The following is a 15382-nucleotide window of genomic DNA, read 5'->3' as shown; positions in this document are numbered from 1 at the left end:
GAGTCTGGTCATGTTAATATGACAGAGTGAAAAGAACTGAATAGTCAAATGCTATTTTTCTTTTTGAAGTTAGTAGGAAAGAAGTTACTTGTGAAAAATGTCCCTGCCAAATAACTAGTTAATTTCTTCTATGTATGTGCAGGATTTGCTTGTCATTTTGATATATTTCCTAATGCACTAATGCAATAAACTTGTTTATCAGTGTGTGCACCATGGAATTCCTTTCAAATAATCTACACTGCACATAAAAATGATCTGAATAATCAGAAGACTCCATGAAGCAAATGGACAGACAGTCAAATAAATTATATGCTCAACTAATAAGGCGGCCTTTTGCCCTCTGTTGTCAAACTGGATGAAAAATAATTCCAAGTGTTTATGAGTAACTTCAAGTCATTCTTCAGGTTCTGAATAAGAGTCCAGAAGGTAAGAGTGATATTAAATACTGGGACCCAGGGTCACAGTTGTGAGACTTTCTTTGTTATATAAGAGAGTAAATTACTTAGAGTAAATCAAACTTAGATTCAATTCTAGGTGTATGACTTAAAAATGTGTACTTGAGAAAATGAATTAGATATTCTGAGCCTTAATTTCTTCACTTCTGAAACAAGGATTACAGCTCTTGCTACTGTAAATATTAAATGTATTACATTAAACTATGAGTGTTTGATTAGAATATACTATAGGAGTTTGGAGTACTTCTCACTCTACTTGAGTGATGTTATCAGAATAAGATTAAAAGGGACAGTTTGGGCTGCTTCAGGAGAACCAGCTTTTGAGGGCAATATAAATGTGGAGAGACTTAGTAGGAGGCTATTACGGTGGACCTGGAAGAAATTAAGTAGGGAATGATCAAATCTGTGATATATTTTGAAAGTAGAGTTAGTAGGAGTTATTCAAATTTTATGAGAGTAACAAATGGGTAAAGAACACTAAAATTTTGTTTCTGAACAATAACATGGAAAATTATAGTATTTAATGAGATAAATAAGGAATGCCTCTTTAAATTTTGTTTAGAAAATGCTCAGGCTTCTTGTGGAAAATTCAGAAGTTAGTTTTACAAATAGTAAATTACTATTCGATTTGATTTCAAAATTAGAGATGTTGCAAATAAACGTTTGAAATTTAGGGGGAAGATAGGGGTTGGAGATGCAAAATTAGACTGCTGCAGTCTAACTTATTGGTGAGAAAAGGGAAATACGCACCTAAAGACTTAAGAAGTGTCAGTGAAGTTAGAGACAATTCAGGACAAGGACCTTCTATTCACACATTCATCTACCCATATTGACTATGTGCATTACCTTAAGTGTGTCTAATATATTATACTTTGTGTCTATAAATGCTGCACCTTTTCATGGCTTTCTCTTCCTGTTTCTTTATACTTTCAATTATTTCATACACTCAGCTCAAGTACTGTTTCCTATTGAAAGTCTTCTGTGATACCCATTTGATACATTCCTGTATTCTGAGTCTCCAGCACTGCGTGAATTTAATGGGACTTAATACATGTGTCGGCCACCTCATGAGAAGGGCTGACTCACTGGAAAAGACTCTGGTGCTGGGAGGGATTGGGGGCAGGAGGAGAAGGGGATGACAGAGAATGAGATGGCTGGATGGCATCACCGACTCGATGGACATGAGTTTGAGTGAACTCCGGGAGTTGGTGATGGACAGGGAGGCCTGGAGAGCTGCTGTTCATGGGGTCACAAAGAGTCGGACACGACTGAGTGACTGAACTGAACTGAATACATGTGTCTGGAATTGCTTGCTATTTCATTCTGTGTCATGTCAATGGGGTTAAAACAAACAAACAAACAAAAACAAAAGACAGAAAACAAAAAACTATGCCTTATTCAATTTGGTAATCAAAATGTCTATGACACGTTAGACACAAATGGATGTTCTATACGTGTTGTTCCAATGAATGGATAAATAAAAAATTATTCTTATACATTTGAGCACTTTCTTCCTTTTAAGTGTTTCCCCCCTTGTTTTTTTTTTTAGGTAAACTGCTTTGATATGTGAAGTCAGCTCCTGTCCAGATTACATGGAATCAACAAAAAATGTAACCTACTTTGTTCTTCTGGGTCTCACACAGAATCCAAAGGAGCAGAAAGTTCTTTTTGTTTTGTTCCTGTTCATCTACCTTTTGACTCTGGTGGGCAATCTTCTTATTATAGTGACTACAGCTGTCAGTAAGACCCTGAACTCACCGATGTACTTTTTTCTTGCTAGCTTATCATTTATGGATGTCACTTACTCCACTTCTATAACTCCCAGATTGATTTCAGAGTTGTTATATGGGCAAAAAAACACATCCTTTGAATCTTGTATGGCCCAGCTCTTTACAGAGCACTTTTTTGCTGGATCAGGGGTCTTCCTTCTGCTGGTGATGGCCTATGACCGCTATGTGGCCATCTGTAAGCCCCTGCATTATTTGGTCATCATGAGGCAGAGGGTGTGTGTTGTGCTCCTGGTGCTGTCCTGGGCTGGAGGTTTTCTGCACTCAATTATTCAACTTAGCACTATTTATTGGCTCCCATTCTGTGGCCCGAATGTCATTGATCACTATATGTGTGACATGTACCCCTTATTGGAACTCGTCTGTACTGACACCTATGCCATTGGCATCTTAGTGTTGGCCAACGGAGGACTGATCTGCACTGTAGTGTTTTTGCTCTTACTCATCTCCTATGGAGTCATCTTGCACTCTCTGAAGAACCTGAGTCAGGAAGGGAGGCGGAAAGCCCTCCAGACCTGTGGTTCCCACATCACTGTGGTTGTCTGCTTCTTTGTTCCCTGCATTTTCATGTATGCAAGACCCGCTAAAACATTCCCCATTGACAAATCTGTAAGTGTGTTTTATACAGTCATAACCCCCATGCTGAACCCATTTATCTACAGTCTAAGAAATTCTGATTTGACTAATGCAATGAAGAAGCTCTGGAGAAGAGACATCATATCTCATATTAAATAAGTGTATCATCGACCATGAAGGGAGTCATTTCACATCAGGGTCCATTTCCTTAGAATGCAGAAGTCATTTTAAAATTTGATTCTGATTTAAAATTTTTTATTTAAAAAGAAAAAGTTCTCTGTCTTCAAAGAGTTTATGATAATTGCAAGTAAAGATTACACTTATACAGTTATGCTATTAATAGCAGTTTCCTCCATACTAGAATGTAAGGTCCACAATTGCTTCTTTATCACTGTATTGAGAAATGTGTCATGCCTGTATTGTAAGGAGTTAATAGTAAATAATGATTAAGTGGGAAAACTATTATATAGTAACACTGATTTTTATTCAATTTATACATTTAACTTTTTTACTCTTTTTCAGAGACAAAATAATTTTTATTTAGCTTCTTGTAAAGAGTTGGACATGACTGACTGAACTGAACTGAATTTAACTAAACTTTTTAATTTTTACAATTTAAAGTACTTAATTATTCACTCTGTATCATAAGCTCCAGTTTCATCCACCTCATTAGAATTGATTCAAATGCATTCTTTTTAATGGCTGAGTAATATTCCATTGTGTATATGTACCACAGCTTTCTTATCCATTTGTCTGCCAATGGACATCTAAATTGCTTCTATGTCCTAGCTATTGTAAATAATGCTGTGATGAATATTGGTGTACATGTGTCTCTTTCAATTCTGATTTCCTCAGTGTGTATGCCCAGCAGTGGGATTGCTGGGTTATATGGCAGTTCTATTTCCAGTTTTGTTAAGGAATCTCCACACTGTTCTCCATAGTGGCTGTACTAGCTTGCATTCTCACCAACAGTGTAAGAGGGTTCCCTTTTCTCCACACCCTCTCCAGCATTTGTTGTTTGTAGATTTTAGATAGCATATTAAACCTAGATAGCATATTAAACCTAGATAGCATTTGAAACCTAGATAGCATATTAAAAAGCAGAGACATTACTATGCCAACAAAAGTCCGTCTAGTCAAGGCTATGTTTTTTCCAGTGGTCATGAATGGACTTGAGGGTTGGACTATAAAGAAAGCTGAGAGCTGAAGAAGTGATGCTTTTGAACTGTGGTGTTGGGGAAGACTCTTGAGAGTCCTTTGGACTGCAAGGAGATCCAACCAGTCCATCCTAAAGGAGATCAGTCCTGGGTGTTCATTGGAAGGACTGATGTTGAAGCTGAAACTCCAATACTTTGGCCACCTCATGCGAAGAGTTGACTCACTGGAAAAGACTCTGATGCTGGGAGGGATTGGGGGCAGGAGGAGAAGGGGACGACAGAGGATGCAATGACTGGATGGCATCACCGATTTGATGGACATGAGTTTGGGTAAACTCTGGGAGTTGGTGATGGACAGGGAGGCCTGGTGTGCTGCGATTCATGGGGTTGCAAAGAGTTGGACACGACTGAGCGAATGAACTGAACTGAACTGAACTGAATTCTGACCGGCATGAGATGGTACCTCGTTGTGGTTTTGATTTGCATTTCTCTGACTTGAGCCGTGCTGAACATCTTTTCATGTTTTTCTTAGCCATCTGTATGTCTGCTTAGTTTTCAGCCCATTTTTTGACAGGGTCATTTATTTTTCTGGTATGGAGCTGCATGAACTGCTTGTATATTTTTGAGATTAATTCTTTGTCAGTTGCTTCGTTTGCTATTATTTTTTCCCATTCTGAAGTGTGTCTTTTCACCTTGCTTATATTTTCCTTCATTGTGCAAAAGCTTTTTAGTTTAATTAGGTCCCATTTGTTTATTTTTGCCTTTATTTCCATTACTCTTTGAGGTGGGTCATAGAGGATCCTGCTGTGATTTATGTCAGAGAGTGTTTTGCCTACGTTTTCCTCTAGGAGTTTTATAGTTTATGGTCTTACATTTAAATCTTTAATCCATTTTGAGTTCATTTTTTGTGTGGTGTTAGAAAGTGTTCTAGTTTCATTCTTTTATAAGTCGTTGATCAGTTTTCCCAGCACCACTTGTTAAAGCAATTGTCTATTCTCTATTGTATATTCTTGCCTCCTTTGTCAAAGATAAGGTGCCCATAGGTGTGTGGATTTATCTCTGGGCTTTCTATTTTGTTCCATTGATCTATATGAGAAAATACAATTTTATGATTGACAACTGTACACTACTTAACAAAAGCATGTTGATTTTGACATAGAGGCACACAGAGGCAAGTTCCAGATAGAGAGTTATTTACCATTATAAAATTATATTTAGTTTTATGTATTACCCAGTTGGTAGTTAACTTTTATTTACTGTCAGAATTAGTTAGAATTTGGAAATTCCCTGCCAGTCCAGAGGCTGGGACTGTGCACTTTCATTGCCAAGGGCCTGTGTTCAGCCCCTGGTAGAAGAACTAGAATCCCACAAGGTACACCACACAGCCACACACATAAAAAAGCCACACCAAAACAAACAGACAGACAAAAACCTAGGCATGGAATATTGGAAAAAAGAGTTTGCTATAATACAGTTCAAAATTTTTTTGAAATGCAAGCGTTCATTTTACTATGACTCATTACAGTTTCTATTTAAGTCACCACACTTCCACGTAGCGTAATTTATTTCCTGCCACTCTGAGGGTAAACCCATCTCACCCAGTGTTTCATCAGTCCCTTTGGTGTCTCTGCAGGGTGGAGTCGAAGTCCAATCTGTCGTGTGTAATCTGGGTGTATATTCCCACTGCTTTGTAGGGAAGGAAGTTTCACATTATAAAATGCCCTCTTCCCATGAATAACCAGGCAATCTGAGCTACTCTGGAGGAGCACAAAATACTTCACAAATGTTGGCTATTTTGCACCTAAAATCTGATTTTCAGACTCCAAACTTTTTTCTTTCAGGTCTTCTTTGTTTATTGATGAATCCTGAATACTTAATATATAGCACAAGAAACTCTATTCAACATCCTGTAGTAACCTAAATGGGAAAATAATTTGAAAAATAATAGGTCCATGTATATGGACAACTCACTCACTCTGCTGTACACATGAAGCTAATATTTTTAGTCAGCTATAATCCAATATAAAATAAATATTGAATGTTACAAAATAGAAATTTTAATTTAGTAGTTATGTCATTGGATTCCTAGATGTTCATTGGCAGAGAATGGATAAGAAAGTTGTAGTATATATGCCCAATGGAATAATTACTCAGTTATAAAAAGGAACACATTTAAGTCAGTTCTAATGAGGTGGATTAACCTAGAGCTTATTATAAGAGTGAAGTAAGTCAGAAAAATATATTGCGTATTAAAGTATATGAAAGAGAGTACTGATGATCCTATGTGAAGGGCAGCAAAGGAGACAGTCATAAAGAACAGATGTTTGGACTCAGTGGAAGGAGAGAGTGGGATGATTTGAGAGAATAGCACTGAAACACATACCTTACCATATGTAAAAGAGATAACCAGAGGGAGTTTGATTAATGACACAGGGAACCCAAGCCAGTGCTCTGTGCCAACCTGGAGGGGTGGATGGGGGGCGAGGGTGGGGAGCACAGAAGGGAGGGGACACAAGTATGCAGCAGAGGCTATCACAATATTGCAAAAGAATTAGCCTCCAATTGAAGTAAATAAATATATTAAAAATTAAAATTATTAAAAAATAGAGATTTTAATTTAGTTGTTTTGTCATTAGATTGACATATTTACCTCTTAAACCCAGGTTATCTGAAGCCAGTGATATCTGCAGACACTTTGGGCTATCGTGCTATAGTTCATGTTCATATCATAAACCAATTAATGAGGTCACCTGAGTTCTTCAATTTCTTTTAAAAATTGTGGTCAAATATACGTAACAAAATATACAGTTTTAACCATTTTAAAGTGTCATTGCCTTAATTCATATTGTTGTGCCAACATTATGGTCATCATCTCTAAAATGTTTTCAACTTGTCAAACTGTAATTTCACAACCATTAAACAAAATTTCCCATTTCCATTTACCGAGCACCATCCAACTACCATTCTGTTTTCTTTCTATAAACTTGACTGGCTAAGTGCCTCAATCAAATGTAGTCATACAAGATTAGATTTTCTGTGTGACTTCCTTTTTCACTTTGCATCAATATACTATCCTTTCTCCATTGAACACTCTTGACACTCTTGCTGAAAATTATCTAGGATGTATATAAAGCTTTATTTCTAGACCATCTATAGTATTCCATTAGTATGCTGTCCACCTTTATTTCAATGGTCGTGCTGGGATTCCCATAACTTTGTGTTATATGTTTTAAGATCAGGTAGCGTGAGATCTCCAAGTTTCCACTTCCTTTCAAAATTGTTTCGGCAATTTAAAGTCCTTGAGATTCTGTATGAATATTTCTGCTTCTATAAAAACTATTCTGGGATTTTGATAAGGATTGCACTGAATCTGAAGGTATTATTAACATCTTACTAATATGTTGAGTTATTATTTATATCTTAATACTGTTAAATATCCCAGATCATAAATATCTTTCCATGTATGTGTGTATTTGATAATGTCACTAGGATACATTTTGCACTTTTCAGTTTACAAGACTGTCTCCTTGGTTAAGTTTATTCCTAAATATTTTATTCTATTTGGTGCTCTTGTAAATGCAATTATTTTCTTAATTTATTCTTGAGTTTTTCATGAACTTTTAGAAATTCAACATCATTTCATAAAAAACTCTCAACAAATTGGAAATAGAAAGAATGTACCTCGACATAGTTAAGTCCTTATATGACAGATGCACTGCTAACATCATCCTCACCATGGGAAGGTTAAAAGCTGCCACAATAAAATCTGGAAAAAGACACGAGGGCACAAGTCCTTTTTAACATAGTACTGCCATAAAAATTCCTGTGAAAATTTTAAAGTTGTGTAAGTATTCCATTCCATTCTGTTCAGTCGTTCAGTCGTGTCCGACTCTTTGCGACCCCATGAATCACAGCACACCAGGCCTCCCTGTCCATCACCAATTCCCGGAGATCACCCAAACTCATGTCCATTGAGGTGGTGATGCCATCCAGCCATCTCATCCTCTGTCGTCCCCTTCTCCTCCCACCCCCAATCCCTCCCAGCATCAGAGTCTTTTCCAATGAGTCAACTCGACGCATGAGGTGGCCAAAGAATTGCAGTTTCAGCTTTAGCATCAGTCCTTCCAATGAACACCCATTCCTTTAGAATGGACTGGTTGGATCTCCTTGCAGTCCAAGGGACTCTCAAGAGTCTTCTCCAGCACCACAGTTCAAAAGCATCAATTCTTCGGTGATCAGCTTTCTTCACAGTCCAACTCTCACATCCATACATGACCACTGGAAAAACCATAGCCTTGACTAGACGGACCTTTGTTGGCAAAGTAATGTCTCTGCCTTTTAATATGCTATCTAGGTTGGTCATAACCTTCCTTCTAAGGAGCAAGCGTCCTTTAATTTCATGGTTGAGATCAGCATCCGCAGTGATTTTGGAGCCCCCAAAAATAAAGTCTGACACTGTTTCCACTATTTCCCCATCTATTTCCCAATAAGTGATGGGGCCAGATGCCATGATCTTCGTTTTCTGAATGTTGAGCTTCAAGCCAACTTTTCACTCTCCTCTTTCACTTTCATCAAGAGGCTCTTTAGTTCTTCACTTTCTGCCATAAGGGTAGTGTCATCTGCATATCTGAGGTTATTGATATTTCTCCCAGCAATCTTGATTCCAGATTGTGCTTCCTGCAGTCCAGCGTTCTCATGATGTACTCTGCATATAAGTTAACTAAGCAAGGTGACAATATACAGCCTTGATGTACTCCTTTCCCTTTTTGAAACTAGTCTGTTGTCCCATGTCCATTTCTAACTGTTGCTTCCTGACCTGCATATAGATTTCTCAAGAGGCAGGTCAGGTGGTCTGGTATTCCCATGTCTTTCAGAATTTTCCACAGTTTATTGTGATCCACACAGTCAAAGGCTTTGGCATAGTCAATGAAGCAGAAATAGATATTTTTCTGGAACTCTCTGGCTTTCTCCATGATCCAGCGGATGTTGGCAATTTGATTTCTGGTGCCTCTGCCTTTTCTAAAACCTGCTTGAACATCTGGAAGTTCACGGTTCACATATTGCTGAAGCCTCGCTTGGAGAATTTTGAGCATGACTTTACTAGCTTGTGAGATGAGTGCAATTGTGCGGTAGTTTGAGCATCCTTTGGCATTGCCTTTCTTTGGGATTGGAATGAAGACTGACCTTTTCCAGTCCTGTGGCCGCTGCTGAGTTTTCCAAATTTGCTGGCATATTGAGTGCAGCACTTTCACAAGATCATCTTTCAAGATTTGAAATAGCTCAACTGGAATTCCATCACTACCACTAGCTTTGTTCATAGTGATGCTTTCCAAGGCCCACTTGACTTCATATTCCAAGATGTCTGGCTCTAGGTCAGTGATCACGTTATCGTGTCTATCTTGGTCGTGAAGATCTTTTTTGTACAGTTCTTCTGTGTATTCTTGCCACCTCTTCTTAATATCTTCTTCTTCTGTTAGGTCCATACCATTTCTGTCATTTATCGAGCCCATCTTTGCATGAAATGTTCCCTTGGAATCTCTAATTTTCTTGAAGTGATCTCTTGTCTTTCCTATTCTGTTGTTTTCCACTATTTCTTTGCATTGATCACTGAGGAAGACTTTCTTATCTCTCCTTGCTATTCTTTGGAACTCTGCATTCAGATGCTTATATCTTTCCTTTTCTCCTTTGCTTTTCGCTTCTCTTCTTTTCCCAGATATTTGTAAGGCCTCCTCAGACAGCCATTTTGCTTTTTTGCCTTTCTTTTCCATGGGGATGGTCTTGGTCCCTGTCTCCTGTATGATGTCACGAACCTCTGTCCATAGTTCATCAGGCACTCTATCAAATCTAGTCCCTTAAATCTATTTCTTACTTCCACTGTATAATCATAAGGGATTTGATTCAGGTCATATCTGAATGGTCTAGTGGTTTTCCCTACTTTCTTCAATTTAAGTCTGAATTTGTCAATAAGGAGTTCATGATCTGAGCCACAGTCAGCTCCTTTTCTTCTTTTTGCTAACTGTATAGAGCTTCTCCATCTTTGGCTGCAAAGAATATAATCAATCTGATTTCGGTGTTGACCATCTGGTGATGTCCATGTGTAGAATCTTCTCTTGTGTTGTTGGAAGAGGGTGTTTGCTATGACCAGTGCATTCTCTTGGCAATACTCTATTAGCCTTTGCCCTGCTTCATTTCATGCTCCAAGGCCAAGTTTTCCTGTTACTCCAGGTGTTTCTTGACTTCCTACTTTTGCATTCCAGTCCCCTAGAATGAAAAGGACATCTTTTTTGGGTGTTAGTTCTAAAAGGTCTTGTAGGTCTTCAAAGTTCAACTTTGGCTTCTTAAGCATTACTGGTTGGAGCGTAGGCTTAGATTACTGTAATATTGAATGGTTTGCCTTGGAAACGAACAGAAATCATTCTGTCATTTTTAAGATTGCATCCCAGTACTGCATTTCGGACTCTTTTGTTGACCATGATGGCTATTCCATTTCTTCTAAGGGATTCCTGCCCACAGTAGTAGATATAATGGTCATCTGAGTTAAATTCACACATTCCAGTCCATTTTAGTTCACTGATTCCTAGAATGTCTACGTTCACTCTTGCCATCCCCTGTTTGACCACTTCCAATTTGCCTTGATTCATGGACCTAACATTCCAGGTCCCTATGCAATATTGCTCTTTACAGCATCAGACCTTGCTTCTATCACCAGTCACATCCACAGCTGGGTATTGTTTTTGTTTTGGCTCCATCCCTTCATTCTTTCTGGAGTTATTTCTCCACTGATCTCCAGTAGCATACTGGGCACCTACCGACCTGGGGAATTTCTCATTCAGTATCCTATTATTTTGCCTTTTGATACTGTTCATGGGGTTCTCAAGACAAGTATACTGAAGTGGTTTGCCATTTCCTTCTCCAGTGGACTACGTTCTGCCAGACCGCTCCACCATTACCTGTCTGTCTTGGGTGGCCCCACGTAGCATGGCTTAGTTTCATTGAGTTAGACAGGGCTGTGGTCCATATGATCAGATGAACTAGTTTTCTGTGATTATGATTTCAGTGTGTCTGCCCTCTGATGCTCCCTCGCAATACCTACCGTCTTATTTGGGTTTCTCTTACCTTGGTCGTAGAATATCTCTTCACAGCTGCTCCAGCAAAGCGGAGCCGCTGTACCTTACCTTGGACGTCGGGTAGCTCCTCTCCGCCACACTTCTGTGTGTGGTCAGTTGCGCCAGCCAGGTCTCTCGCGTCTGCACCACTGGGACCGGCGTCTCTCGCATCTGCTCAAGTGTATCTTCTGACATCTCTGAAGTGAAATAATTTTATTAATTTTTATATGCTTTCAATTGCTGTAACAGGGCTTATTTTTACCCAAACTTTTATTTTTATATTGGAGGACGGTATCCAATAAGCAATGTTGTGATAGTTTCATGTGGATAGCAAAGAAAGAACTCAGCCTATATATACAAGCATCCATTCTCCACAAAACTCCCCTTTCACCCAGGTTGCCATATAACACTGTTCAGAGTTCTGTGCTATACAGTAGGACCTTGTTGATTATTTAATTGAAATGTTGCAGTGTGTACATGCCAACTCCAAAATCTCTAATTATCTCTCCCCCAAGTTCTTCCACCCTAACAAGCATAAGTTTATTCTCTGAGTCCATGGGTATGTTGTGAGTGTGTGTGTGTTGAGTTGTGTCCCATGGCCTGCAGCCCTCCACACTCCTCTGTCCATGGAATTTTCCAGGCTCCATTTCATAAATAAGATCATTGTATAATTTCTGTAATGGTGTCTATGATGGAAGTCACTTCCTACACTTTCAAACTCAGCTTGAGCATCACCTTTAAGAAAGCTCGTCTTGGATTACTTTCCCAGTAGAATTTTCCCTCTTATTTTCTGTCACTATACCCTACTTATTGTCTTTTAAGCAGTGAATAAAACTGCAACTTCTTTTTTAGTTTTTAGGATAACCATGATATATACTTTCATATTTTATATGGTTCATTTTTTTTTGGTATTTCAGTTTGTTTATTTATTTACTTTACATTATTGTATTGGTTTTGTCATACATTGACTTGAATCCACCCTGGGTGTACATGTGTCCCCTTCTTGAAACCCCCTCCTACCTCCATTCCCATCCCATCCCTCTGGTTCATCCCAGTACACCAGCCCCAAGCATCCTGCATCATGCATCAAACCTGGACTGGCGATTCATTTCACATATGATAATATACATGTTTCAATGCCATTCTCCCAAACCATCCCACCCTCACCTCTCCCACCGAGTCTAAAAGACTGTTCTATACATCTGTGTCTCTTTTGCTGTCTCATGTATAGGGTTATCGTTACCATATTTCTTCCATATATATGCATTAGTATACTGTATTGGTATTTTTCTTTCTGGCTTACTTCACCCTGTATAATAGGTTCCAGTTTCATCCACCTCATTAGAACTGATTCAAATGTATTCTTAATTGCTGAATAATACTCCATTCTGCAGATGGACATCTAGGTTGCTTCCATGGAAACATGCATATCTTCTAATGAATGGATAAATAAAAAATTAAACATTTAAGTCTTTTCTGTCTTTAAGTGTTTTCCCCTTTGTTTTGTAGGTAAACTACTTCTCAGATGTGAAGTCAACTTCTGTACAGATGAAATGGAACCAAGGAACAATGTAACTTACTTTGTCCTCCTAGACTTCACACAGAATCCAAAGGAGCAGAAAGTCCTTCCTGTTATGTTCTTGCTCTTCTATATTTTGACTGTGGTGGGAAATCTGGTTATTATTGTGACTATAGCTGTCAGTAAGATCCTGAACTCACCGATGTACTTTTTTCTTACTAGATTATCATTTGTGGATATCACTTATTCCTCTTCTATTACCCCCAGGTTGATTTCATACTTGTTCTTTGGGGAAAAAATCATAACCTTTGAATCTTGCATGACCCAGCTGTTTACAGAGCACATTTTTGCTGTATCAGGGGTCTTCCTTCTGCTGGTGATGGCCTATGACCACTATGTGGCCATCTGTAAGCCCGTGCATTATTTGGTGATCATGAGGCAGAAGGTGTGGGTTGTGCTGCTGCTGGTGTCCTGGGTTGGAGGTTTTCTGCACTCAATTATTCAACTTAGCACTGTTTATGGGCTCCCATTCTGTGGCCCCAATGTCATTGATCACTTTATATGTGACATGTTCCCTTTACTGAAACTTGTCTCTACCGACACCTATCTCATTGGTCTCTTAGTTGTGGCCAATGGAGGACTGATCTGCACTATTGTGTTTCTGCTCTTGCTTGTCTCCTATGGAGTCATCCTGCACTCTCTGAAGAACCTGAGTCAGGAAGGGAGGCGGAAAGCCCTCCAGACCTGTGGTTCCCACATCACTGTGGTTGTCTGCTTCTTTCTTCCCTCTATATTTGTAAATGCGAGACCTGCTAAGACCTTCCCCATTGACAAATTATTGAGTGTGTTCTATACAGTCATAACCCCCATTCTGAACCCATTAATCTATGCTATAACAAAGATCATGGCATCTGGTCCCATTACTTCATGGGAAATAGATGGGAAACAGTGTCAGACTTTATTTTTTGGGCTCCAAAATCACTGTGGATGCTGATTGCAGCCATGAAATTAAAAGATGCTTACTCCTTGGAAGGAAAGTTATGACCAACCTAGATAACATATTAAAAAGCAGAGACATTACTTCGCCAACAAAGGTCCGTCTAGTCAAGGCTATGGTTTTTCCCATGGTCATGTATGGATGTGAGAGTTGGACTGTGAAGAAAGCTGATCACTGAAGAATTTATGGTTTTGAACTTTGGTGCTGGAGAAGACTCTTGAGAGTCCCTTGGACTGTAAGGAGATCCAACCAGTCCCTTCTAAAAGAGATTAATCCTGGGTGTTCATTGGAAGGACTGATCTAAAGCTGAAGCTCCAATACTTTGGCCACCTCATGCGAAGAGTTGACTCACTGGAAAAGACTCTGATGCTGGGGAAGATTGGGGGCAGGAGGAGAAGGGGACGACAGAGAATGAGATGGCTGGATGGCATCACCGACTTGATGGACATTTGTTTGGGTGAACTCCGGGAGTTGGTGATGGACAGGGAGGCCTGGTGTGCTGTGATTCATGGGGTCGCAAAGAGTCAGACACAACTGAGTGACTGAACTGAACTGAACTGATGAAGAAGCTCTGGAGAAGAAACATCGTATCTCATATTAAATAAGTACATCATCCACCATGAAGCGAGTCTTTCGACATCAGGGTCCATTACCTTACAATGCAGAAGTCATTTTAAAATTTGATGCTGATTTCTCTATTTTTGCAAAAACTTTACTATAATTATAATTAAAGATAATTATACAACTGTGCTATTAAAACAGTTTTCCTCTCTATTAGCGTATAAAGCCTATAAATACCTATTTATCACTGTAGCTAGCAAGATTTAATGCCTATGCAGCAAGATGTTAATAATATATAATTAACTTGCAAGGTTACTATTGTATAGTTACACTGATTTTTGATCATTTATGGTTTTATCTTTTTTACTCTTGTTCAGACACAGAGGAATTTCTCTTTAGATTCTTATCATTTAAGTGCACTTGCTTATTTATATAACTTAAAAATTGTAATTTTATATAGATTGTCTTCTTTGCTATATTTCCATCACATTATGCCCAAAATTTTTAACTGAAATATTTTGCTGCTTACAAGAAAATTTGAAGTAAAATAGGGATTAATTAACAGCATATATGAAAACCAAACAATATAAGATTGAAAGAAAGTGAAATTTGCTCAGTCATGACTGATTCTGCAACACCATGGACTGTATAATCCATGGAATTCTCCAGGCCAGAATACTGGAGTGGGTAGCCTTTCCCTTCTCTAGCGGGTTTTCCCTACCCAGGAAATGAACCCAGGTCTCCTGCATTGCAGGCAGATTCTTTACCAGCTGAGACACAAGGGTAGCCCAAGAATACTGGAGTGGGTAGCCTATCCCTTCTCCAGTGGATCTGCCCGACCCAGGAATTGAACCGGGGTCTCCTGCATTGCAGGTGGATTCTTTACCAACTGAGCTATCAGGGAAGCCCAAACAATATAGGATTAGGTCTCAAATAAATTTCCATATTTCTTATTTTTCTGTCAGAATTTTCTTGTCTTCATAAATGTAAACTCTAATTTTGTTTCTTAATTTTGATTTGGCAATAATCTTTGCAAATGCAAATGTGTTTAACATATGGATATTTGTTACTTTCTTTATATATAATCCTTGCTTTTACTATGCAATGTCTTGAAAAAATATTTTTGTATAAGAAAGCCTTCCTAAGTGATCAATGTGAAGAAATAAAGGAAAATAATAATATGAGAGTGACTAGAGATCTCCTCAAAAAAATTAGAAATACCAA

General features: G+C 38.6%; 1 protein-coding gene and 1 pseudogene across 1 annotated transcript; both read left to right on the top strand.

Annotated features, from left to right (window-relative positions):
* Positions 1–2047: 2047 nt before the first annotated feature.
* LOC148775711 (olfactory receptor 4A47-like) lies at positions 2048–2977 on the top strand. The gene has a single exon (XM_088843548.1). It carries the CDS (start codon positions 2048–2050, stop codon positions 2975–2977), a length of 930 nt encoding a protein of 309 aa, XP_088699674.1.
* Positions 2978–12634: 9657 nt separating this feature from the next.
* Positions 12635–14202, top strand: LOC129554144 (olfactory receptor 4A47-like; annotated as a pseudogene).
* The last annotated feature ends 1180 nt before the right edge of the window (positions 14203–15382 follow it).

Source organism: Moschus berezovskii, chromosome 14 (genome assembly GCF_049115385.1).
Source record: "Moschus berezovskii isolate FMDL1 chromosome 14, NW_MosBer_1.0, whole genome shotgun sequence".
NCBI classification, from domain to species: domain Eukaryota; kingdom Metazoa; phylum Chordata; class Mammalia; order Artiodactyla; family Moschidae; genus Moschus; species Moschus berezovskii.
Note: the sequence above shows the minus strand (reverse complement) of the source record. Positions and strands in the feature narration are given on the sequence as shown.